At 37.3% G+C, this 25,415-nt stretch overlaps 1 protein-coding gene across 1 annotated transcript in view; it reads left to right on the top strand.

The window, feature by feature from the left end:
• Nucleotides 1-25,415, top strand: part of LOC125840694 (phosphatidylinositol 4-kinase alpha 1) — a 45,027-nt gene that overhangs the window by 3,200 nt on the left and 16,412 nt on the right. The window contains exons 4-18 of the mRNA XM_049519656.1: nucleotides 9,520-9,690; nucleotides 9,827-9,985; nucleotides 10,078-10,205; nucleotides 10,285-10,591; nucleotides 12,105-12,273; nucleotides 12,418-12,635; nucleotides 14,393-14,551; nucleotides 14,647-14,829; nucleotides 15,272-15,766; nucleotides 15,883-16,242; nucleotides 16,469-16,683; nucleotides 16,944-17,124; nucleotides 17,286-17,419; nucleotides 17,514-17,664; nucleotides 24,768-25,034. Of these exons, the coding sequence (XP_049375613.1) occupies nucleotides 9,520-9,690; nucleotides 9,827-9,985; nucleotides 10,078-10,205; nucleotides 10,285-10,591; nucleotides 12,105-12,273; nucleotides 12,418-12,635; nucleotides 14,393-14,551; nucleotides 14,647-14,829; nucleotides 15,272-15,766; nucleotides 15,883-16,242; nucleotides 16,469-16,683; nucleotides 16,944-17,124; nucleotides 17,286-17,419; nucleotides 17,514-17,664; nucleotides 24,768-25,034 (3,297 nt within the window). The remainder of the gene's footprint in view (nucleotides 1-9,519; nucleotides 9,691-9,826; nucleotides 9,986-10,077; nucleotides 10,206-10,284; nucleotides 10,592-12,104; nucleotides 12,274-12,417; nucleotides 12,636-14,392; nucleotides 14,552-14,646; nucleotides 14,830-15,271; nucleotides 15,767-15,882; nucleotides 16,243-16,468; nucleotides 16,684-16,943; nucleotides 17,125-17,285; nucleotides 17,420-17,513; nucleotides 17,665-24,767; nucleotides 25,035-25,415) is intronic.

Here is a 25,415-nt window from a genome sequence, read left to right as displayed (position 1 = left end):
CTACAGAAGTTAAGACCCCTGTAGGTTCTTGTGAATCACATTGCATTATTGTCAGCCTCCAAGTCCTTTTCCATGGGAACTTATCTTTGTTGCTTGAAGTAGCAAACTTCTGTAGCAATTGTTACAGAGAACATAACATTACTGCTATAAAACCAAATTATTTTATCAGGTTCCTCAGATAGCTCCACAGTACATTCTGGGCAACCAGGCAGTTGTAATATCCTTTGAACCTCCCAACCGTTGCAGTCTCTTCTGAACCTTATATTCCTACTGTCTCACCTCTGCATTGCTCTAAGGTAGCATCAGCATCTTAATCAAATCTAAAAATGTCTGGAATTTTGTCCTTAAAGGGTGTGAATCCCATCTATGTTTTGTGCCAAAAATATATTCATCTTCCATTACCCCCCTTTAACTTGCACTTTAAGAGAATGCATCCCATTGATTCCTTATGGCTTTCAAACCCCAATCCATGGGAGCCACAACTTAAGTGTGCCTAGTGTTTAGTTTACCAATTTTAGCTGATACAACTTTCATCCATTGAGCGCCTTCATGATTAAACCTCCATAGGATTTAAAACAATAGACTTTCATAGTGCATGCATCCATAGATTCCTTATGCTTAGACCTCCATCTTTGTTAAGAGTAGCTGCTTCCAAGTCTTTCTTTGGTGTCATAGGGAAGTAAAACAATTAGAATGTTGGGAGAGCATCTAGCACACTATAATTAATACCATTCTCCCTCTCACTCTCCCTCTAAAATTTGCTTTTCCAGGTTGATAATTTCATGTCCACTTCTCCATGTAGATAACTTAGAGTAATGAAAACACTTTTGACTGTAATTAAGTCAGGGATTATACTGATGTTCTATAATCTTTTTAAAAAGATCAGGGATTATGTCATTGAATGTGTGTCAGTATCTTCGATTATTGTGTGACGACTTCTACAGTTCACGTGATCATACAGTTAAAAGAAAACTAATTCGTCCATCTTTCTCCCTGTTTTTTTTTACTCCAGTGGATTCTAGCTTCCTTGTGACCCAACTCCAGAGTCTATTTTCCTTGAGTTCTGCTTCAATTACTGACAATTTGAACTTTTGTCTATTATCCTGGAATTACAAACTCACCATTTATAAAAAAGAAAAACGTATTATTCTGGAACTGAAACTATGTTATCAAGTTTGTGAGTTAAAGATTAGTCTGTGAACTTTTCTTTATCTGAGATATGGTTGTTTTAAGCCTAAGATTACTGAAGGGGACAATTGTTGTATTTCATCCTCTCTACCCTCCCCGCGCGAATCTTTCTCTAGTTCCGATTATATAAAATAAGAGCATGTTTGGATTGACTTAAAAGATGGTTAAACCTACTTTTAAGTCATTTTAGTTTTTTTGAGAGTGTTTGGCAAAGTTAAAAATAAAGTTTAAAATGTCTTAAAATAAGTTAAAAACCAAAAGTAGGACCTTCTCTACTTTTTATTTTGACTTAAAAACTCTTTTTTTAAGCCAATCCAAACAGGCTCTTAATGCACTCTTTCACATTGCAAGGACAAAACTTTTGGCATTTAATGTCTTCGTGATTTTCATAAAAAAGATAGTCTTGTGTAATTGAATCTGCTTTGTTAATTTTTTTTAATTTTCCCATAGGCTCCCAAAAGGAAAGGATTTTGGGAACTGAAAGTGTTGCTTGTTGTTCCATGTAAGTGTTGTAGTTTACTTTTTGATAAAAGAAGTTGAGGAAGGTCTTCATCTTTTTTTTTTGAACTTCGTAAGGTTTGTATTATATCACAAAACAGTACATGGGTTGTACTGAAACCTTATATACAAAAGCCCCAAATTCTTACTGCTCTATGGCTAAATTGAGTATAAAACATCAATTATAGAGATAGTATCATTTGAGTATAACTGATTACACCAAAAACATAATAGCAAAATGCAGTTGAGCTTCACTTTCTGCACACTGTTTTCTATGCTCTCAAAACACCTAGAGTTCCTCTCTTTCCATATTCCCCACCATATTGAAGCAGGGATAAGTCTCCATCTGCCTCTGTCTTTTGCCAGTACTCCTGCTTCCTCCCAGCTCTTAAAGCCTCAGAAACTTTCCTAGGCATAGTCCAGGAGATGCCTTTGCGACTCAAAAAAATCCTCCATAATTGTTGAGTGTACTTGCAGTGTAGAAACAGATGATTCACATTCTCTAAAGTCTCCCCATAGAGAAAGCATCTAGAGCATAAGGTTATCCCTCTCTTCATGACATTGTCTTGAGTAAGAGCTGCTTCCTTGGCCAACAACCAGACAAAGCAAGATACTTTGTAGGGTATTCTGCTTTTCCATATTTGTTTCCATGGCCAATTTTTAATTTGTTGGTTTGTCTGATCCATTAGCTTATAAGCTCTATTAACTTTGTGTACTCCTCTATTGTTTCCTGTCCACCATAGAACATCCTTCCCTGTTTGAAGTCCATTGAAAGGTTCCACTGTGTTAAGAAAATCGGCTACTCTTTGAACCTCCCAGTCATTTAGATGTCTTCTGAAGTTGAAATTCCAGCCCTGTAGTGTCCATAAATCTGCTATAAACCCTTGCTGAAATGTAACTAAGTTGTAAACATCAGGAAATAACTCTTCCAAGTTGCCTTTCTCATTCCAATTATCCTTCCAAAACATGGTCTTTCTCCCATCAAAAACTTTCACCTTTGAGTTGTTCTTCACTTCATCCCATAGATTCCTAATGGACCTCCAAAGGCTGACTCCATAAGGAGTAGTCACCTCTTTGGTCATCCATTTGTCTTCTGGTATATATTTAGCCTCAATCACCCTTTCCCACAACAGTTGGTTACCATTTGCATACTTCCATAACCATTTCATTTGAAGAGCTTTACTTTGCAAGTTTAGGTTCTTAATCCCCAAATCACCATTTTTCTTCCCAGTTATCACTGATTTCCACTTTACCAAGTGAAATCCTTTCTTTTCCTTATTGCCCTGCCACAAAAGTTTCCTTCTAATACTGTCCAGCCTCTTGGTGACCCCTGGTGGGATAGGAAAAAGGGACATCATGTAAGTTGGAAGAGCATTAAGTACTGGATTGATTAGTGTCAATCTTCCACCCATAGACAAGTATTGTGTTTTCCACCTGGCTAGTTTTTTTTCACACTTCTCGATCACATTGTTCCATATATCTATGGACATAGATTTGGCTCCTAAAGGTAATCCCAAGTATGTAGTTGGCAGAGTGCCAACTTCACCTCCAAGGATTGTTGCTAACCAACTCATGTTGTTGACTACATTAATAGGGTACATTAAACTCTTTCTCCAGTTAATATGTAGACCAGAGACCCATTCAAACAGGACCAAAATCAGTCTTAAGTGCTTTAGTTGATCTTCCTCAGCATCACAAAAAATAAGTGTGTCATCTGCATATTGTAGATGTGTCACTTCCAGACTGTCAATCCCTTCTCTAGCCACTTCAAAACCCTTTATCCAACCTCGTAATTTGGCTGTCTTGATCATGTTATTCAGTCCTTCCATAGCAATTAGGAACAGAAAAGGTGACAGTGGGTCACCTTGCCTGAGTCCTCTATATGATTGGAAGAATCCTGTTGGAGAACCATTAACTAGAACTGAAAAGCAGACTGTTGAAATACATTGCTCCATCCACTTAAACCACTTTTGCCCAAAACCCATCATTTCTAATACCTTCATAAGGTATCACCAATTAACGTGGTCATAAGCTTTCTCTATGTCCAACTTATAGAGAATGCCTGGCTTCTTCTTCTTAACTCTGGAATCTACAGCTTCATTGGCAATCAAGACTGCATCCATAATTTGTCTCCCTTTGAAAGGTCTTCATCTTAATCGTAAGTCTGTTTGTTTTTTGGTTTGAACCTTAATCATTAAGATATTAGGCCTCATTTGTTTTCCTTAAATTTAAATGTCTAAATTTGAATGCACATATGAATGCTTACGATGTTGTATCTAGATCTGAGCACTGAATGATTAAGAGTATTTTTTTTTATGACAAGGGAAACCCACAGCCGCTACCCTTTGGGTGCGCACAGGGTAAAACCCTCTCTCCTATTCAATAGCTCGCAAACCACACATGAGAGGTAACCCGCACTAGGCAAGCTCGGTCTGACGTGCTCGACCCTAAAAGCAAACCCCTTGCTTTCGCTGGCAAGGGGTTTCAAACTTGAGACCTCCAACATGGAAGTCCCAAGCCCAAACCACTGGCCCATCCCGAAGGGTGAATGATTAAGAGTATTTGTTTTTCAACATCGGAATGTGGACAATTTATTTATGGGATAATAACATTAAATAACCATTCGGTCAATTTGATTACCAAAAAATGGTCAATTTCTTCTCGACCTTCATTGTCGTCGTTGTTGCTGTTTCTTCTTCCGGTTCTTCTTCTTCTTCCAATTCTTTCTTTCAGTTCTTTCTCTTCTTCTTCTTTTTAAAAAATTGATCCATCGCAAACATGACTCGAAACATCAAGAGGATTTAATATCTAAATGTTGGAACTGTTTAGAGGTGATTGAGATTGAATAGTATGTGTGTATTTTATGTATACTTAGTGTATATTTCATGTATAGTTAAGCTATATTAAGCTTTTTGAGTGTATTATAATGTATATTCAGTGTATAGCTCATGTATAGGTAAGCTACATTGTATAGTCAGTATATACTTTCATTGACTTTTGGCAAGCTATACTGTATGGTCATTGTATATTTTCAATGATTTTTGGCTATCTTTTATGTAAGTAAAACATGACTATATTTGTTGTAAACTAATTACTTTACTGTATGTATTTGAAACTACCCCTTTATTTTTTTTGTAAACATAAAAATATATGATTTAAATAAAAAAGTAATTAAATATGAGAAAAATATAAATTTGATAAAATAAAATCACTATTTGATAAAAAGAATTTAAAACATTTATGTTCGCTAAAAATGTTAGAAATGGTTTGTATCGTGGTGGTGGTAATGGTTGCTTTTAGTGGCTAGTAATGGTGGTAGAGGTGGTTGGTGTGGTAGTGATGGTGAAGTTGGTTGATAATTTTGATATTAGTAGTTGGCGGTATTAATAGTGGTGACTGAAGCATGTGTAGTGGTTGACGATGTGTTGATGGTAGTTGGTGCTGGTGCTAGTTATAATAGTGGAGGTGGTTAGTAGTAGGGATTGACCGCAATAGTGGTAGTGGCTGACAGTGATGGTGGTGTAGGTGGCGATGGTGGTGGTGGTAACAATGGAAAATAATTATAATGATGGAAGTGGTAGGTGTGGTAGTGACTAACAATAGTAGTTGTCAACGCTGATGGTTGCCAATGCTGGTTGTCATGGCAAAGGTGGTTGGGCGACAATAGCATGTTTAACAATGGTGGTAGTGAATAAACAATGATGAAAGGTGATAGGTTTGGTAGCGACCGACAATAGTAGTTGATAACGATGATGTTGCAGTGGTGCTTGTGATGATATAAGTGATTGGTGGTTGGCGACAGTAATGATAGTGAAGGTTATGATGGCAGAGGTGGTTAGTGGTGGTGGCGGCTAGCGATTGTGGATAGAGTGTGGTGTTGAAAAGTATCCACACAAATATGCCTCATAGTGATATCAAAACTTTGTTCAAGATCTTAATGATTAAGACTTAATCAGACCAAATAAGTGTTTAAATCTAATAAAAACAAATGCACTTAATGGCCTTGGGTTTGAACCATTCAAATTCAGGTCTCCATTAAGTGCAAACAAATGTGGCCTTAACCATTAAGCTTTTTTAAAATTTTAATGTTACAGCCACTTAATGAGTTTGAATAGATCTGAATAATCAATTTTTTTAACAAAGTCTTAAAATTATTGATATGTCTATTCACGGATTTTTACAAAAATGGCAATGCACCAATTCAATCCATTCATCGTTATCGCCATCCCCCACCATTATCAACTAGTGCCACTGTCGTACACCATTATCAACTAGTGCCACTGTCGTACACCATTATCAATTAGTACCACCTACAACTATCATCTTTAGCCACAACCACCACTGTTACCAATTACTACAATCAACTGTCACCACCACTAGCCACTATTTAAAATCATCACCATCAACCACCTTGTTACAGTTTCCTGTTATGGATCTAGTTATGGGATGTTGGAAGGCAAAATTAGAGTTACTGTAAAGTGTATTAGGAGTCTTTTAAAACATCGGAGAGATGTTGGGTATAGAAGTAGGCAGACATTACCAACTAGTGAAACATTTTGAAGCCGTTCGGGCCTAGCCCAGAGCGGACAATATCACTAGAGGGTTGGGCCGTTACAAATGTACCAGAGCCACTCCTATGTTAGCCTTGTCGATGTGGGCCAGAGTTCAACTGGGTTTAGGCAACTCCCGGTAAGGCGGGGCAAACCTCAGTGCTGAGTCTAGGAGAATCCCATTCGGTGGGGCAAAATTCAGCGAGGACGTTGAGATTTTCTTTTTCGACCTATGGTGCTAGTTTGTTAAGAGAGAACCTACAATCTATTGAGTTAAAGACTCAAAAGGTAGATTATTTTCCGTTTAGATTTCATGCAATGACCTAAGTTTTAAATATAGTACTTTCCAGATAACTATCCCTAGAAACTAGGACATGACTTCCTAACAATACTGGAGTGAGAAATTGCAAACTCCATCAAATAAATAACTACTACTAGAATGAGAAACTGCAAATAACTACTAGAAAGAAATAACTACAACAAGTAATTACTACTGTTAACCATTGGGAGACTAACAAGTGATAACATTACTCCCCTCCTTCAAATCGCCCCTGTCCTCAAGCGCTAAGTATGGAAAGTATTATTATTTTCCTCTTTTTCAACAACTTCTTCCTCATCGTATATAGAGTTAATCCAAAATAATTTCTTGCATTGATGTCCTTGAGTGAATGGTTCATCACAGTTGAAACAAAGTCCCTTAAGATGCCTTTCCTCCATTTCAAATCTGGTCAGTTTCTTCACAAATTTGCCATGTTGTTGAGGTTAGAATTTGCTGTCTTTCAAGTTTGATATGCAAGCATCTAACAATTGCAAACAAATGGGTTGTTCCTTGGGTTCATAAAGCCGGGATAAACTCATTGCTGTAGCCAAATCTAGAGGATTATTCAACTCAACCTCAATTGCTATATAATCAGTAAGACCACTAATATAAAGTTCAATTTTTTGCGACTGTGTGAGTGTACCAGCCCACGAAATTAACTGCTTAAACTTTTCTTGGCAATCTGCCACAGACCCGATCTGGCGTAACTTAGTTAATTCTCCCAATTTCTGGCTTCTGATTGGTGGCCCAAAATGAAGTTACAACGACGTTTGAATTCATCCCAAGATAGTTGAGGCATATCTGTCTCTAGTTGAAGAAACCAAAGTTGTGCATTGCCCTCCAAATGAAAAGAAGCAAGTTTAACCTTTTATTCTTTTGATGTTTGTTGGTGTCGAAATAAGTGTTCACATCTGTTCAACCATCCCAAAGGGTCTCTGCCACTCTAGTTTTACCCTTCCAGTCACGGTTCTGATTGGTGTGTTCAGTTGGATCAGAATCGATCTTTGAATTTGCTAAATCCTTTGTGAGTGCATCCACGGGAGCATTTGTTGCTTCCCGGCTAAATTGGCTGCACATTCTTCTTGGAACAAGTTCAACAATTGTGTTAGTTGATGTTAAATTTGGTCTCCCATAACTCCCGGCTTTGATACCAAGTTGTTACGGTTCCTTGTTATGGATCTAGTTATGGGACTTTGCAAGACAAAATCAAAGTTAATGTAGAGTGTATTAGGAGCTGGAAAGAGTTTTTTTTTTCAACCTATAATGCTGTTTTGTTAAGAGAGAAACTGCAATATCTTGAGTTAAAGTACTCAAAACTAGATAATTTTCTGCTTAGATTCATGCAGTAAACTTAGAGTTTTAAATACAGTACAAGATAACTACCCCTAGAAACTAGGACATGGCTTCCTAACATTGCTGGAATGAGTAACTGCAAACTACTACAAGAAATAGCTACTACTAGAATGAGAAACTCAAATAACTACTAGAAAGAACTTATTACTACTGTTAACCATTGGGAGACTAAGGAGTGATAACACACCAATATCACACCAATCACCACCATCACTTACCACTATATATCGTTGTCAGCATTCACCACCACCAATAGCTATTACCATATCCACTACAATTATCAACCACCACCACCAACTACCACCATCAACCATTATTGGTAGCCCGGTGTTATCTAAAGCAAAAAGCACCAAAATGCTATAAGGTCCTTGGGTGCTGCAAGCGCAAGCAAAGCGTTTGCTTAAATGAAAAAGGTGCAAATGGAGAAGAAGTACAAATATGTATGTGTAGTCCAAGATTAATAAGCAAAAACATGAATAATAAATATACTACAAAGAACTGATTTTTTTTTTATGACAAAGTGAAATTTTAATTGTTCACATCTTCAGGATTGCTCCATTGGATATGAAAGCATGCTGTAGATTCTTGATGACGACACTGAAATACCCATAAAGCGACACAAACACTCAACATGTTTTGTGCCTTGCTTTAGGGCTTAAGCACACCTTTGACAACACTGTATTAGCCACCATCACCACTAGGTAATACCCGCAACCACCACCATCCCTAATCGACATCCACAACCACCACACTAGCCATCGCCACCACCACCACCACCAACCATATGATTTTTTTAAAAATATTTTGTTAATATAGTAGAATATTTATTTAGTATTTTATTAATTTTTTTAAAATTAATTTTTGAATAAATACAAGTTTATACATTCAGATATTGAAAATATATCTTAATTATCTAGTGTTTGGATCTATCATCTTAATACAACATGTTAATATTCAAATGTGTATTTAAATTCAAATATCTAAATCTTAATGTCCATTTTAATATTCAGATGTGTTCGAATTCGGACGTCTTAATCTAAAACAAATGAGGTCTTAGTGTAATTATCAAGAAAAAAAATCGAAGTTAGTTTTCCTTTGACTTGAGAATGTTTTTGGCTCTTTTTCTTGACATTTTCAGATGATAAGTAACGGAATCTAATACTTCAATAGCTTATATGCATCCATTTAGATTTAAGTTTTTGTTCTTATGTAGTGTTAAGGTTACAAAACCTATGGCTCAAGTACAGGTTTGGAATATTTGAGTTTCTCAATTAGAAGTTTGAAATCCACAGCTTGATGATCCAATGCATGCTTGTGCCAGTAGACAAACATCTTTCTGGTTGGCCTGTGACAAAGTAGATGCTTATATATTTATTCCCTTAACAATCAAAAATTATTTTCTCAATTTCATCTCTTTTTCAAATGCTTTATCTTCATGAAATATCTCTACGAACCAAAGTGGGGGAATCTCACAGAATATGGTCACAGCCACCTAAGAGGCTTATATGTATTTTGTCTCTTCTCGGGAACATATTGCTTAATTCTTCTAGTGTTTCTTTATTATCTCCTTTTTTTTTTTTTAATGTTGTCTGCAAATGCTCACATTTCCAGGTAGAGAGAGAGAACCACACAGCTCCTTCCCTGCAGTTAAACGTTATAAGGTTACTAGCTGATCTAAATTCTTCAGTTAAGAGGCCTGAAGTTGTGGATATGATATTGCCGAAATTCATTGAAAGCTTAGAGGAGCGTGATGCGTCGATACCAGGCTTATTGAGACTCCGAGTATGAGGCTCTCTTTTCATCACAAACATAGTGCACTTGTATCTCTACTTCATTTGTTCAAGTTTTGAAAGTCATTTCCCCGAACTGAGCTATTGAACTACTTTCTGAGTCACATGTTTTTGTTGAGTTGCTGCAGCTTCTTGATGCTGTTGCTCGTATGGCAAGTTTAGGTTTTGAGAAGTCCTATCGTGAAGCTGTTGTTCTGATGACAAGGAGTTACTTAAGTAAGCTTGCTGCTGTTGGCTCAGCTGAAAGTAATACCGCAGCTCCAGAGGCCACAACAGAACGTGTTGAGGTGTGCACATGATGCTTTTATCATATTATATCATTACTTCTCCCTGATAATCTGTTATTGGTCTACTGCTCACATGTTCAATCACATTCTAGACACTTCCAGCAGGATTTCTTCTGATTGCCAGACACTTGACTACTCCTAAGTTGCGTACAGACTACCGTCAGCGCTTGCTATCCCTGTGCTCTGATGTGGGCTTGGCTGCAGAGTCAAAAAGTGGAAAGTAGGTCTTTCTAATATTGGCTGAGAATGTGCTTTACTGGACTGTTTTTGGAGAAACTCAGGGACAATGTATTTTGCAGGAGTGGAGCTGATTTTCTTGGGCCTCTCCTTCCTGCCGTGGCTGAGATATGTTCAGATTTCGATCCTACTGTAGATGTTGAACCTTCACTCTTGAAGTTGTTTCGAAACTTGTGGTTCTATATTGCTCTCTTTGGGTTAGCTCCTCCATTACAGAGCCATCATGCCATGACAAAGTCAGTATCGACTACTCTAAACAGCGTCGGCAGTATGGGAGCAATTGCACTTCAAGCAGTGAGTGGTCCATACATGTGGAGTGCTGATTGGTCCTCCGCTGTCCAACGCATTTCTCAAGGAACCCCACCACTAGTAAGTTTAGTTTTGATTTAAAAGTTCAGTCTCTGAGCAAAGTTTGTGGTCCATCTTCTCCTAGAATGTTTAGTTCTTATGTTGAAATTGCTGCACCTTGTTGCAACTATTGTAGGTCAACCTTGAGAAACAAGCTGGAAACATGTTTAAGATGTCGCACCTATTTGTGCATTCTTAAGTCACGTGTGCCACTTAGTAAAATTTCATTCCAACTTAGTAGTTTAGCGGTTTTTCTATTAATTCCCTCTTGCTCATAAAGCTCTAATATTTTACTTTTTTACTCCGTCTTCCTTGATTAAGAGGAGGTTCGTTTTGAAAAAATGGCTACATCAGAACACTGGGAACAACATCAATTCAAAACTAGTTGAGGTCGTCTATTTAATCCTCTATGTCCATATTGCTATTTTCGGATCATTTCGTTCCAATATTGATAGATAAATTTTCTAATTCAGGCAAATTCAAGGTTTTCTAAGTATACACTCCATCGATCTTTTCGTGACCCATAGTTTATGCCAAGATAGCTCAAACAACTCTTGCTATTTCGTTTGTTTTTTTAATCGTAACCAAGGGACTCTGTCTAATTGTTTGACATTTTTTCACTTCTTAATATAACATTGAATAGCTTTGTTAGTCTTGGTATTCCAGCTTTCTCGAGGCACTTCCAAACCTCTATAGGGATACCATCTGGGTTTATCACATGCTTTTCTAATCCTCATATTTTTTGTGCATCCTTCTCTCCAGCACGTCTAATTTTATAAATGTTGCTACGTTCTTAGAAAAAAAACAACCTAAATCATGAAATGAAGTCTTATATGAGCATGCCTTGTGAATTATGTTCATCAAGTTCTCATAATGGAAGTTATCGATATGGCTCTCTTTTGTTTGATGTAAAATGTTGCAGGTTTTTTCATGCTAGTTGATGTTAAGTAGGTTTCACTCTGAAGTAGAGTTCCTAAATGGTGAAGTATAGTACAATATAGTGAAGATGATATAATTCTTAAAGAATGGAAAGCCACAAGACATATTCGTGTTTAGTGATTCTCACAAAAGGTATAACTGTGCTTTTGCTTGAATAATTCTTTGGGCTTGCGTTGCCTACTGCATTGATTAACTTGCCCAAATTCAGAATTTGGTGACATAAGCAGTTTAGACTTATTTGTTTTTGGTCATGTTGATCGACTGGCAAAAACTGAAATATTGTGCATTTTAACTTCCAAATTGAAATATGAATATCACATGCCTGAAGGTACATATTTATCCCATTTGTTGATATTCTCCTTGGTCTTAGTAATCTGAGAAGGGTGGGGTGAAAAGTGGAGAAGAAAGAGACTAGAATGGTTATTTGAGTTGTTCGTGCTATCTATTTCAAGGGAGTATGGTTTATCCTACTCATAAGTCATAACTTCAATATTAACAGGTCCATCAGTGTGTGGTTAATATATCTTGTTTCATGAAAAAATGTAATTAATTTAACTGAATATTTTATACAAGGGTCTAATGTGCTGTTTACCAGGTTGTGAGCTCCGTGAAATGGCTTGAAGATGAGTTGGAACTTAATGCTCTTCATAACCCAGGTAGTCGGCGTGGTAGTGGCAATGAGAAAGCTGCCATTAGCCAAAGAACTGCTCTTTGTGCTGCTCTAGGAGGGCGCATGGAAGTTTCAGCAATGAGCACAATTTCGGGTTTGTTGTTCTTCCCTTATGTTCAGTTTGAGAAGGAAATCTTCTTAATGATTTAGTTGTTATGGAGATATTTGTTGCTTTGGGTACAGATGATGATTGAGATGTTCTAGGCCTCAAGAGATATTTTTTCTTTGGCCTCTACAGGTGTCAAGTCAACGTATCTACTTGCAGTTGCATATCTGGAGATCATACGATTTAGTAGTAACGGTGGGATCCTCAATGTGGGCCCTAGCTCAACAGCTTCTAGAAGTGCCTTCAGCTGTGCCTTCGAATACTTGAAAAGTCCTGGTCTTACACAAGCTGTCTCTCAGTGCTTGACAGCAATCGTTCACAGGGCTTTTGAAACAGCAGTAGCATGGCTGGTATTTTAACTTTCTTCAACTGTCTATTCATAAATGAAAGATTGGCAGACTAGTTCATTTTTTCTGAAATTTTCGTAGTTCTTGGATAAAGGTAACTATATAATGCGATAGAAGGATACCACATATGGAAGTAAATTAAAAAATACAGAATGCATGAATTTATCACAGATAATTTGTAAAACCAAATGAAAAAATGCATTGCATGACCTCTAAAAAAAAACAATATAACTGTCTACATTTTCAGAGTATAATAGGTATTTGTACTTGTTAGAATCCTAGAAATATTCTATAGCATATGTGTAAATATATTGGTAGCTTGATTTACTCCTAGCTTGATTAGGTATTGATTTGTATTGATTAGGTATGATTTGCTTTCCTCTTTAGGACATGTATACTTAGCTATTTAAACCCTAATAGCTCGTGGGAATAATCAAGCTGAGTTCTCTCTCAAACTCTTGTTTGTAGTGGTGGTGGTGATGGTTGGTGCTAGTGGCTAAGTAATGGTTGTGGTGATAGTTGTGCTGTTGGAGGTGGTTGGTGTTGTAGTGACTGGCACAATAGTGATGGTTAATAGTGGTGGTTGCAGTGTTGATAAAAGAAAAAGGCGCAAAAATGCTCTAAGGCCTGTTGGGGCTTTAAGTGCAAAGCACAATTTGTGGGCTTTAATGGGATAAAACGAAAAGAGAGAAGTAAAATACAAATTTATAGATTTAGTCCAAGACTTACAATTAGAAGCATGAATGACAAATATGAACAAAGAAACTGATTTTTTCTTACATAAAGTGAAATATCAATTGTTTAGTGTCGCCTATTAAGATGAGGCTCATTGGCTAGGAAAAGTATTAAGTAGATTAGAACCTTGATGACGACACTGAAGCGTACATTAAGCGAGGTGAAGCGCTGAACACATTTTGAGCCTCGCTTCAGGGCTTAAAAGTGCGCTTTAAGCACACCTTTGACAGCACTGGGTGGTGGTGATTGTGATGGTGGAGTTGGTTGATGTTAGTCGTTGACAGTTGGTGGCGGTGGCCGAAGAATGTGGGATGATTGATGATGGTGTTGGTGGTAATTGGCGGTGGTTGGTGGTGTCGGCCAAAGAGTCTGGAAGATGACCCCCCTTGTATTTTTGGGTGTGTTTGAACAGAAAGAAATCACAGATGCTTTAATGTAATATCAACTCCAAATTACTCCCTTAAGGCTAGATGTCTTTGTGTCTTTTTAGTTGGATTAACCAATCTTATGTAAATTTCTTGGATAATATTTTAGACTTTGTTAGCTCTGTGATCTTATCATAGCCTGTAATGTATTGGAGCTGACTCTGTTTTTGTACTTGTTAGCTTTTTTATTTTTTAGCATCTTCTTCATGCCATCAGTGACATTTCTTACTTGGCCTCTGTCAGTCTAGATCTTCAGAGGATTGTGAGGAGGTTCATTGTAGAAAATAGGAATAGGGGGCTTCCTTTGTGCATGATGCAATTTTGTGTCTATACTCACTTAGAGCATTTTAACATTTCTTTAAGCGGTAGACACATTTTTTGAAACTGTCATGGACAAAGTTCGTCACAGTTGAAAATCAACAACTATATCGTATACCTTCTTAGTGGGTTTTTTTCAGTAATGGAAAAGTTAATGGAGATGATAGTTTTTGAAACAAACATAAGTTGCTGATCCTCTTCTTTTGCATTTCCCTTCCCATTTCTCCTTTTTTTTGTTTTTTTTTTCCATAAAGGTCACATGATCCCAATAACTTGCTGCAGGAGGATCGGATGTCTGAGACTGGACCTGAAGCAGAGTATAGGGAATCTACATTGTCCACTCATGCCAGTTTTCTTGTAAAGAATTTGTCTCAAAGGGATGAGCATATACGAGATATCTCAGTTAACTTGTTGAATCAATTAAGAGATTGCTTTCCTCAGGTGTCGTTTCGCTGCTTGTATCAAGTATCAAGTTTGTCAACTTTGCTTCTTGCCATTGCTTGATGCTAACGTTTGAATGATTTATTGGCTTGCAGATTTTGTGGAATTCTTCTTGTCTAGATTCACTGTTGCTTTCGGTGCAGAATGATCCACCTTCTTCTGTAGTCAATGATCCAGCTTGTGTTGCTACTATCCGCTCTTTGTACCAAAAGACTGTCCGCGAATGGATAATTGTTTCACTTTCACAGGCTCCTTGTACTAGTCAGGGGCTTCTTCAGGTTTGTTATTCATCCGTTTCAGTTTCATGAAAATGCTGTGTAGCTCTTTTTCCTCTCATTACATGTGTAAGTATGCTCATATGTCTATGATCATTCACTTGTGTACATTGTCTTGCTAAGGGATTGATGTACTTTTCTTAGAGTGCAAAATGAACATTTGGGTCTTTCTCTTCTATGATACAGGTAGACAAAATATATTTTGTTGGAAAAACATTACTAGTCCTTAAATTTGTGAAATATCTGTCTTCTTTACATAGGAGTAAATATTGGTGGAGATGGTACGTTAGCTTATGTGGTAACTAGAGTTCATAATTTAGGTACCTTTTTGCATCTGAATTTGCGTGGTTCTTGCTGATGTTTTACTTGCCTTTACCCTTCTTTCTTATCGTATTATATTTTCTATTGCATATACTATTAGCTAATCTGTCTTTCCGTACTTCAGGAAAAGCTTTGTAAAGCAAACACTTGGCAAAAATCACAGCCTACAGCAGAAGTTGTTTCTCTCTTATCCGAGATTAAAATTGGTACTGGTAAAAATGATTGTTGGACAGGAACAAAGCCAGCAAATATTCCTGCTGTTATGGCTGCAGCAGCTGCAGCATCTGGAGCAAAATTAAAATTGACAGAGGCATTTAATTTAGAGGTGCTCAGTACTGGTATGATCAGTGCAACTGCAAAATGCAATCATGCTGGAGAAATTGCTGGAATGAGAAGGTTATATGAGACTATTGGCAGCCTTGATCGTCCAGCGGTTGGTTCGGGTGATACGAAGGAAAATATGCAGCAAAAACCTGAGTCCTTTTCTGAGGTTTTACTTACAAAGTTTGTCCGACTGCTTCAGAAGTTTGTTAATGTTGCAGAAAAAGGGGGAGAAGTGGATAAGTCAGCATTCCATGAAACTTGTTCTCAAGCAACTGCTTTGCTTCTGTCTGATCTGGTATAAATCTGATTTCTACCATTCTTTGCTTTGTTAGGTTGGGAAGAGACATTCTCTTTTCCCTGGTTCAATTTTGATTTTTGTATTCATGTTACTGAATTTTCTATTGTCCACAGGGTTCGGGTTCTAAATCAAATGTAGAAAGCTTTTCACAACTTTTACGTCTTCTTTGCTGGTGCCCAGCTTATATATTGACATCTGATGCCATGGAGACTGGTGTATTTATTTGGACATGGTTGGTTTCAGCTGCTCCTCAATTGTGTTCTCTGGTACTTGCTGAGCTTGTTGATGCATGGTTGTGGACAGTCGACACAAAGCGAGGGATTTTTGCATCCGAGCTTAGGTGTTCTGGGCCTGCTGCTAAGTTAAGGCCTCACCTGGTTTCCGGGGAGCCGGAAGCACCGCCTGAGAAGGATCCCGTTGAACAAATATTGGCCCACAGACTATGGCTTGGATTTTTCATTGATCGGTTTGAGGTGATTATGAGGGGTTAATGCTTTCATTGTTTAAACCACATCTACAGATACACAAACACCACACAGTGTTTGTGAAAAATGCAGCCTGTTCTCTTGATAATATTGCTAAAAGCTTTCAATTGATCTAGTGCTCTTATTATTGTTTCAGCCTTTTGTTTTCGTACTGCATTTTAAAAAAATGTTCAAGTTGTAGCTTTCTTTTGTCTTGAAAAACTTATTTTTGCAGGTTGTTCGACATGATAGTGTTCCACAGCTTTTGCTTTTAGGGCGGTTGTTGCAAGGAACCACCAAACTACCTTGGAATTTTTCTTGCCACCCAGCTGCCACTGGCACATTTTTCACCCTTATGCTACTTGGGCTGAAGTTCTGCTCATGCAAGTCACAGGGTAATCTGCGAAACCTTAGGGCTGGGCTTCAGCTTCTGGAAGACAGGATATATCGGTAAAGTCGACTTATTGACTTGCATTTAATTGGACTAGTATGTTTCCCTACATTATGAATACAGACATGAAAACAAGTAATGGAAGGTCCTTACTCATCATCTCGGACCTATAGCTTGCTAGTCGATATTGAGATGCACACCAAGACATTTTGTATTTATTTTTGTATGTTTATCTCAATAGATTCAATATGTTACATCAGACTAGACAATTGTTGACTTTGCTGATGCATTTGAACATTTGGGTTATGTTCAATTGCAGGGCATCATTGGGGTGGTTTGCTCACCAACCTGAGTGGTATGACATGAACAAAAACTTTGCCCTGAGTGAGGCGCAGTCTGTTTCTATGTTTGTCCATCATCTTTTGAATGAGCAATTAGATACTCCCCAACTTGATTCGAGAGGACGGGCACTCGAAAATGGAAGCTCTTTGAATGATGTGGTGAGATAATCATAAACAAGGCGCTGGAACTTCTGTTCTTACATCATTTGAGAAACTTTTTGCGTCTAAAATATATTTTTGGCGTGGGGCAGTTTCTGTTCTCTGCAAATTAATTGTTTTCTGGCTCTTGTGCTCTTTTTTGAACTTAATGATGGTCACAGAGAGATCAATACCATCCGGTTTGGGGCCAAATGGAGAGCTATGCTGTTGGAAGGGAAAAGCGGAAGCAGTTGCTTCTGATGTTGTGCCAACATGAAGCTGACAGACTTGATGTTTGGGCACAACCCACTGTCAAGTAATGCATGATGATTGCTTATTGTGTTTCTCCCTGTTTTAATTTCTTTTGATGTGGTTGTCATTATTGATATTAATAATTCTTCCAACATCAGGGAAACCACTTCACGTCTTAAAATCAGCTCTGATAAATGGGTCGATTTTGCGCGAACCGCCTTTTCTGTGGATCCTCGGATAGCTCTGTGTCTGGCTGCCAGGTTTCCAACAAATAATCATCTGAAGGCTGAAGTGACTCAGTTGGTGCAAGTATGTCTTTCCTTCCCACTTTTTATTTCCTTAATTTTTTTTATTGAACCTTGAATGGATGTGCCTGAAATGAAACATGATTTAAGAGAGAACACAGAATACTTGAAACAGAAGTGACATATGAAGTCGACTTTAGGATGATGAAGACTGCGTTATTTGTCTATTTTCTTGAATTTTATATGCGAAAGAATCTAAAAAATAAGGGGATATGTGAATCATACTACAAACATTCTTGAGTAACTTTTGCGTTATAACTAGTTTCAGTCATATGGTTACTGTTCTTTGTAACAAAGTCTTTGACCAGGAAATAGAAAGATTTCCCTTATGAATTATTCTAATTACTAGTAAAATTACCTGCACTTCGCGCGGGGATTTAATATCATGGAATTTATAAAATAATACTTAAAACCTAACAGTTATTAAAACTAAAACACTACATTATCTTACATACAAGATTACGTAGTAACAAACATTAACAATGTAAAGGAAAATGTAATATATTACATCTCATCATTTATACTTAATAACATAAGCATAAATAAATGACTATAAAAATACATACCAGGATCTTTAATATAAGCAATGGTGTCAGTGAGCCACTCAACAGGATCGAAGTACACAAATATTTATTTAATTGTGAAGAAGAAGAAGAAGAAGAGGTTTAGAATTTTTGTTGTTTTAAAATGAGAGGAAATTCCTCTATTTATAGGCAACAAATAGTAGTGTGAACAAATGTTTATTGTGCCTTATCGGTAATGTTACAACTATTGAAATAGTTGCAACCCTTCGGAAAGGTCACAACCTTTCATAAAAGTCACAACTTTTCATAAAAGTTGCAACTCTTCATTAAAGTCGCAACTTTTCATAAAAATCACAACTTTTCATAAAAGTCGCAACTCTTCATTGAAGTCGCAACTTTTCATAAAAATCACAACTTTTCATAAAAGTCGCAACTCTTCATTGAAGTCGCAACTTTTCATAAAAGTCACAACTTTTCATAAATTTCACAACTTTTAATGAAAGGGTAAGGCTAGTTTTGTAAATAAATAAATTAAAAGGGAATTCTGGTTTGTGGTGGCGCCACGTAGGCGGGCCTAAGGTTCTCTTTTATATATATATATATATATATATATATATATGATATATGATATGATATATGATTATCTTTTCCTTTTGAGCGAAGACTGAAATTAAAGAAAAGTGACTGTTCTTTAAATGGACTAAATTTGTGTTTTTTTTTTGGAACTGTGGGAACACTACCTAGTAAGGTATATATAACATCTTTTTTTTTTTTGTCAAAAAGATGGAGGAAAGTTGTTTCCTGTATAGTGTGCTTGCAACTTATTGTTGCTGGTTATGCCTTGTTATCATGTTTCTCCTGGTAAGTTAAGCTTTATTCGTTTAAGTATGACGAAGATGCCTAATTGTAAAATATTTATGTAACTTTGCTCCTTTTTAAAAAAGCAAGGAGCTGATGAATTCTTCTTTGATAAGACTAGAGTTGAAGTTGACCCAAAGTATTGATAGATCTTGAAGTACTTTTTTTCATCTCCATAACCAAATCCGCGCACATTAAGATTACTTGTTAATGGTTGATAAAATATTGATAGATTCACCGTTGGAAACAAGAAGTTCGCTGTAATTGTGCGTACCTGTAAAGAACTCAAACATGACAATGGGATGATAATACGATATGATGACAATGCTGCGGTTATTGATTCAGATGCCTTGCATTTTAGACAAATAAGAAATGTCTGACCTCAAAATTTCCTCTGCTCCAAGTTCTGTTTCCTCTTATCGTCCTTGCTTGGATCAGACTTTCCTCAGTAAAAATATTTGGTTGTTCACAAGGGAAAGAAATAAAGGAGCGACAGTTACACGAAATAGCTGAAATGTCCATGATTGGGGACCCGTGATCTGGGTGACAAGAAGCTCAATTAGTTTTGGAGAGGGATTCTTTACGAGAAAGGGATTATACTGTCACGCCCCAAACTTTGGTCTGGCAGACCGGCATCCGGTGCCTTAACTTGACCAAGCAGACCATCTCTATATGGACCATGGGACATGACCTAATGTGAAAACTTAGAAAAACAATAGTACTTTGCACACATCTTTCATACATGAAGAAGCTTTAAGTTCAAAACATGGTGTTTATCATACACTCTCAGATGAGGACTCAATCTTGAAAAAGAGTAGGAAATTGAATATGGTGATGGGGTTGAAGCATGGCAACAAGGGATGATGAGTCAAAATTTGGTCACTGAGAACAGATTATCAAGTCGAGGGTCTATCGGGAACAACCTCCCTACCCCAAAAGGTAGGGTAAGGTTTGCATACATCCTACCCTCCAAACCCAACTTGTGGAATTACACTGGGTATGTTGTTGGAGAGCAGATAACCAAGAGTGCATCGCAGGTTCTTGATAAAACTGTTCAACCCATCAGATAACCAAATTGCAATAAGGGTCCAACAGGTAATACCTGACCACGATGACAACTACAAGATTTATGAAGTTCTTCAGCATATCATGGGATCTTGGAATTTGGATGTAAAGGTAAGAACTTTTGCTCCTTATCAAGAAAGGTAAGGTTGTTCTTGATGCAAGCTGAAGGAATTAGCAAAGAGATTGCGAGCCAACACAAGATAGGAAAGAGGGGAAACCGTAAACAAGAGTTTGAATTATGATGGTTGGAAAGCAAGGCCAACAATGATGAGAAAGGAGTTAATGGAAAATAAATATTGGGAAAGAGGAACAGATGAAGGCTTTGAGAGTTATACTTATCCTATTTGAAGCAATTTCTGGCCACCACATCAATTGGAGGAGAAGTAAGCTCTTCCCAGTAAATGAGGTGACAGGGTTACAACAACTGGCTGATATTTTGAGTGGAGAAATGGGGTGCTTTCCAACTGTGTATCTAAAAGATGTCAAAAAGACTGGCTAAGTGGAAATCTCAGTACTTATCTCTCGGAGGAAGGCTGGTTATGATTAATTCTGTATTAGATGCTCTACCTACTTATTTGATGTCTTTGTTCCCTCTTCCCAGTAGTGTGGAGGAGAGACTGGATAGTCTCAGAAGGATCTTTTTATGGCAAGGAAACAATGAGAGGAAATGTATCCATCTGGTTAAATAGAAAAACTTTCATCCTTCCCAAAAAACAAGGTGGTCTTGGAATGAGAAATTTGAGGAATCAAAACAAAAGTCTCCTGAAGAAATGGCTCTAGAGATTACTGAAGGAGGATCAAACTTTATGGGCTACTGTAGTGATGGAAAAATACAAGGAGGGATTTTGGTAAACCAAATGGGTAACCGGCACCTACAAAACTAGTTTGTAGAGTTCAATTAGGAATTTTTGGCCTGGATTTGCAGTTTTGCACAAAAGATCAGTTTGAATGTTAAGGATGGTAGGAGGATAATGTTTTGGGAAGACTACTGGTTGGGAAATGGCAGCTTGAAGCAGTTATATCCCCAGTATGACTAGAAAAATGCTCCCAGGCACTAGTATTGAGGTAATACACTAAAGGTTACTTTTTGAATCAGGCGTCTGGATTCTGGTGGCCCTTTTGATCACTGGAAATTTTGTTCTCCTTCATTCCATCAAGTTTTGTTCATATGTATAGTCACATTTATTTTGCGGTTGGTTTTAAGTTTAATGACATTGTTAGATCCACTAACCCAACAGATTCTTGGTTTGAATGGACTGAGAGAGGTAGGAATTTCTTTAGAAGGATATCCCTGAAAATAGGAAGACCCTGGAATGGGTTGTTCAGATTCTGAGAGAGGCATTTAAGTTCAGAGGAAATGGTGTTAGAAGGTGGAACAAAGGAGACAGTTTCTCTGAAACTTTTTGTGCAAGGAAAACTTTAACAACTTTGGCCGTTACATCAGCATTGTCAGTCCTCGGGGAAGGAGGAGGGCTGTTCTAATTATTCCAGAAACTACTTTCAATGCTGGATGAAATTCAATAGCCGACAAGATCGGTAGGTTCATTAACTTTAGTAGCGACCAAGTTAACTAAGGAGAACCCAGATTGGCTGATAAAGAGCTTCCCTATGCAGATGCACTCAGAAACTCTTGATGGTCCAATAAAGAAGTGTTGGTGGACAGCTTTCACAGGAAGGAAATGTTATTCACGTCAAAGAATGTCTGGATTCACCACAGAAAGAGGTACTGAATAGATGTCTGGTTGGCTTTTTCTTAGGAACAGGGAATAAATCTGAAGCCACGACACTATCAGACACTAGAAGATGGGCTAGTGCAACTTGGATTCAAATACATGGAAAGAATATTTATGAGATGGGGGACGGTAGATTCCTTTCCGAACTTGAAGGGGAAATGGTACTGGAAAAATAATTTCATGGGTGGGCGCCAGTAATAGGAGGTCTGGTGGAGTGTAGGGTACATAAGAGGGGAGGAGGATTGGTGGAAGATCATCCCTGCTTGCATCTGGTGGAGTGTGTGGAAAGAAAGGAATTCCAGTTTTTTGAAGGCACTACAAGTTCTATCCATAAAATTAGGATAAATTGTCTTAGTCGGTTCTACTTTTGGTGTAAACAAAGTATATTGGGGGAAGTAGGTGACTTAGTTGATTTAATTGGCAACATATAAGAATATAGGTTTTTGGACCGTGGTCTTTTGTACTTTTGGCTTTCTTTGTAAAACTCTCAAATTAGCACTTTGTTTGGGGTGTCTAAGTTTTGTTTATAGAAATGCAATTGTTACCTTCCTATAAAAAAACATTTTAAACTTGAACCAACAGCAAGTGCCACCTCGAAGGAAGTTTGGTCCACACAGTGAGGGATCTTGATTTTCAGAAGACTGATGCAAGACTGGGAAATAGACACTTTGGCAGATTTCTATGGGACTTCAGATCAATACAATGAAGTACAGCTAGGGGAAGATACACTCAGGTGGATTATTCATGGTAAAGGCATTTATTACAGTAAGCTCTGCTTACAAACGACCTGAATAAAGTGGGATCACAGGTGAATCTACTGCCATGGAAATTAATATGGAGATGTAAAAATTCCATATAAAGTGGGCGATTTTACTTGTTTGGTGGTGAATGACTCAGTTTTAACTTGGGAGAATCTAAGGAGAAGGGGAATTCATTTGTGCTCTAGATGCTATATTTGTGTGCAAAATTTAGAGACAATCAACCATCTTCTTTTACATTGCAAGATGATCAGCCTGTTCAAGCATTTGGTCACAAGCTTTAGAGGTATAAGGTGGATAATGCCAGGTAGAACATCTGATGCACTGATGAACTGGAACTCAGAGGGGAATAGCAGCACAAACAAAAATAGATGGAAAATTTTCCTTGAAGCAATTTGGTGGACAATTTGGAAGGAAAGGAATTCTAGGTGTTTTGAAGATACTAGTAGTTCCTTACAAAGGATTCAGATGAATTGTATTCTTATGTTCTGTTATTGGTGCAAATCAGAGTATGTAGATGATACAATTTCTGTTGTGGACATCCTAGGGTCCTTATGAGATGATATTGGGCTTAGGTGGTCTGTCCTAGTTTATTGTTTTTGGGTTTGGATCCACTGATGTTAACACTCCATTTTTGCTTCCAACACTTTATGCTGATGAATTATAGACTGTTAGTTACCTTGTAAAAATAAAAAATAAAAATTGGGGAAGAAATTGAACTAAGAGTTAGTTCCTTTTGCTTACCTTTGGGTTTGTTTACATGTTATTAGGGATGGCACCTTTTCTTGGGGTTTATTTCTTCTAATGCAAATGTTTGCTTAACAAAAAAGCTGGGTAGAATCCAGCTACTAGTATAGGCAGTCTCCACAAAGTTAACAACACTAATTCTTTGAATGAAAGAAATGATGATTTGGACAGCTTGACCACTTTAATTCCAAGTCTATTCTCTTGTACAAAATAGAACCAATCAATTCTTTTTAAATTCACTAAATCCATCCACAATTTTCAGACATGCTTGAAAATGTGTCCTGCTGTGCTTTCTACATCCACCTTTTCTTATCTTATTTGTTGTTTTAGTATTGATTCAGTTTGTGTATTTGCTTCCAAAGCTTCTAAATTTGGTCTCGGCTGAATATATTCTTTGGGCTGATTTCGAATCAGAAAACATGTTACTTCCAATGGTATGCTTGAACCATACATTTCCCTGAATTCTCTCTATTGGTTCTAGTGACCATCTTTGCCTTAGCTTTCATTTCAAAAAAAAAAAGAAGTCAAATTCAAAGTCAAACCTCTTCAGAGATTCAAAACAAAATAGTCCAGACTATTGTGAGAACTGTTTTACATGTGTGATAAGCTAAAAACTGTTGGATGAATGATTCTCCTGAGAGTATATGATTCTTTTTGAAGTTGCTACCTGCTTGTTAGTAGGTAGCAGTGCATTGTTTTGCTGTCTGTTCACATTAGTAACCGTTGTATTGCTCTTGTAGTTTCTTGTCTTCTGTTACTACCTGATGTTTCTTGTACCACGATTATTGTATTGTTTTGGTTGTAGTTTCTGTTCTATTACTATCGGTTGTTTTTCTTATTATCTGTTGTTTCATGTACTTCCGTTGCTCCTTTTTTGTGACTGCTTTGGACCATATTTCCTTAAGCCGACGGTTTATTGGAAACCACCTCTCTATCTCTAAGGTAGGGGTTAGGTCTGTGCACACTTTACCGTCCCTAGATCCCACTTAGTGGGACTACACGGGGTATGTTGTTTTTTGCTGTCTTTATTTCTCAGTACTGCATGCTCATTTTGCTGAACTGTGACCTGTTTTTTAGAATTGTTTGGAGCTGTAGGCAGTTGTTCTCCTCACTGAGATAATTGTGTTAGGCCCTGTAACTTTATCTGGTACTGATGAACAAATCTAATCCTGGAAAAGTAATTAAGAAATAAGGATTTTACTTTCTGAAGATATTTCTGATCAGAAATGTTTGTTGTTTTGAGATGCCTGTGGTCTTCCAATGCAGCTTAAGGTTGATTATTTTTTTTATTTTTCCTTACAGATCCTGGCTTGTCACTATTTCTCTGAGTTAGCCTGTTTTACAATCTTACTAGTCATTCCCTTTTATCCAAACACTTGATCTTTGTGATTGATGAAAATGGTTATCTTGTTTCTATTACAGTTGCATATATTGGAGATACGTCATATACCTGAAGCTTTGCCATACTTTGTTACACCTAAAGCCATTGACGAAAATTCAACACTTCTACAACAATTGCCGCACTGGGCTGCTTGCTCAATTACACAGGCACTGGAGTTTCTCACACCAGCATACAAGGGTCATCCACGTGTCATGGCTTATGTTCTAAGGGTGTTGGAGTCTTACCCTCCTCAAAGAGTAACCTTCTTCATGCCCCAACTGGTGCAGGCTCTGAGATATGATGACGAGGTGCGTTTTCTGGACTTTTTGTTGTGAATTTGTTCATTGCTTTTAATATCTGGCTAGCAGGTCAAAGAGATATATTATTGGAAGTCAATGCATCTTCAACAGTTTTATTGTTGTGAATTTGTTCGATGCTCTTAATCATCTGGCTAGCAAGTCAAAGAGATGTATTATTGGTAGTTGATGCATCTTCAATGGTTTTACGTAGTTCACCACCTTGGATTTAGCATTCCTGTCAGTTTTTAGATATTATTATTCTTTCCTGAACAACATATTATATGGTTATGACGGAGAGTAAGTTAATGATTCTTATTGTACCAAGTTTGCAAAAAATGGAACAGAGTTAAACAGCAGAAATCACTATGGCTTTTCAGCTCGAAGTAGTTT

This window comes from Solanum verrucosum, unplaced genomic scaffold (genome assembly GCF_900185275.1).
Source record: "Solanum verrucosum unplaced genomic scaffold, falcon-dt-bn FXZP01000176.1, whole genome shotgun sequence".
NCBI lineage: Eukaryota > Viridiplantae > Streptophyta > Magnoliopsida > Solanales > Solanaceae > Solanum > Solanum verrucosum.
Note: the sequence above shows the minus strand (reverse complement) of the source record. Positions and strands in the feature narration are given on the sequence as shown.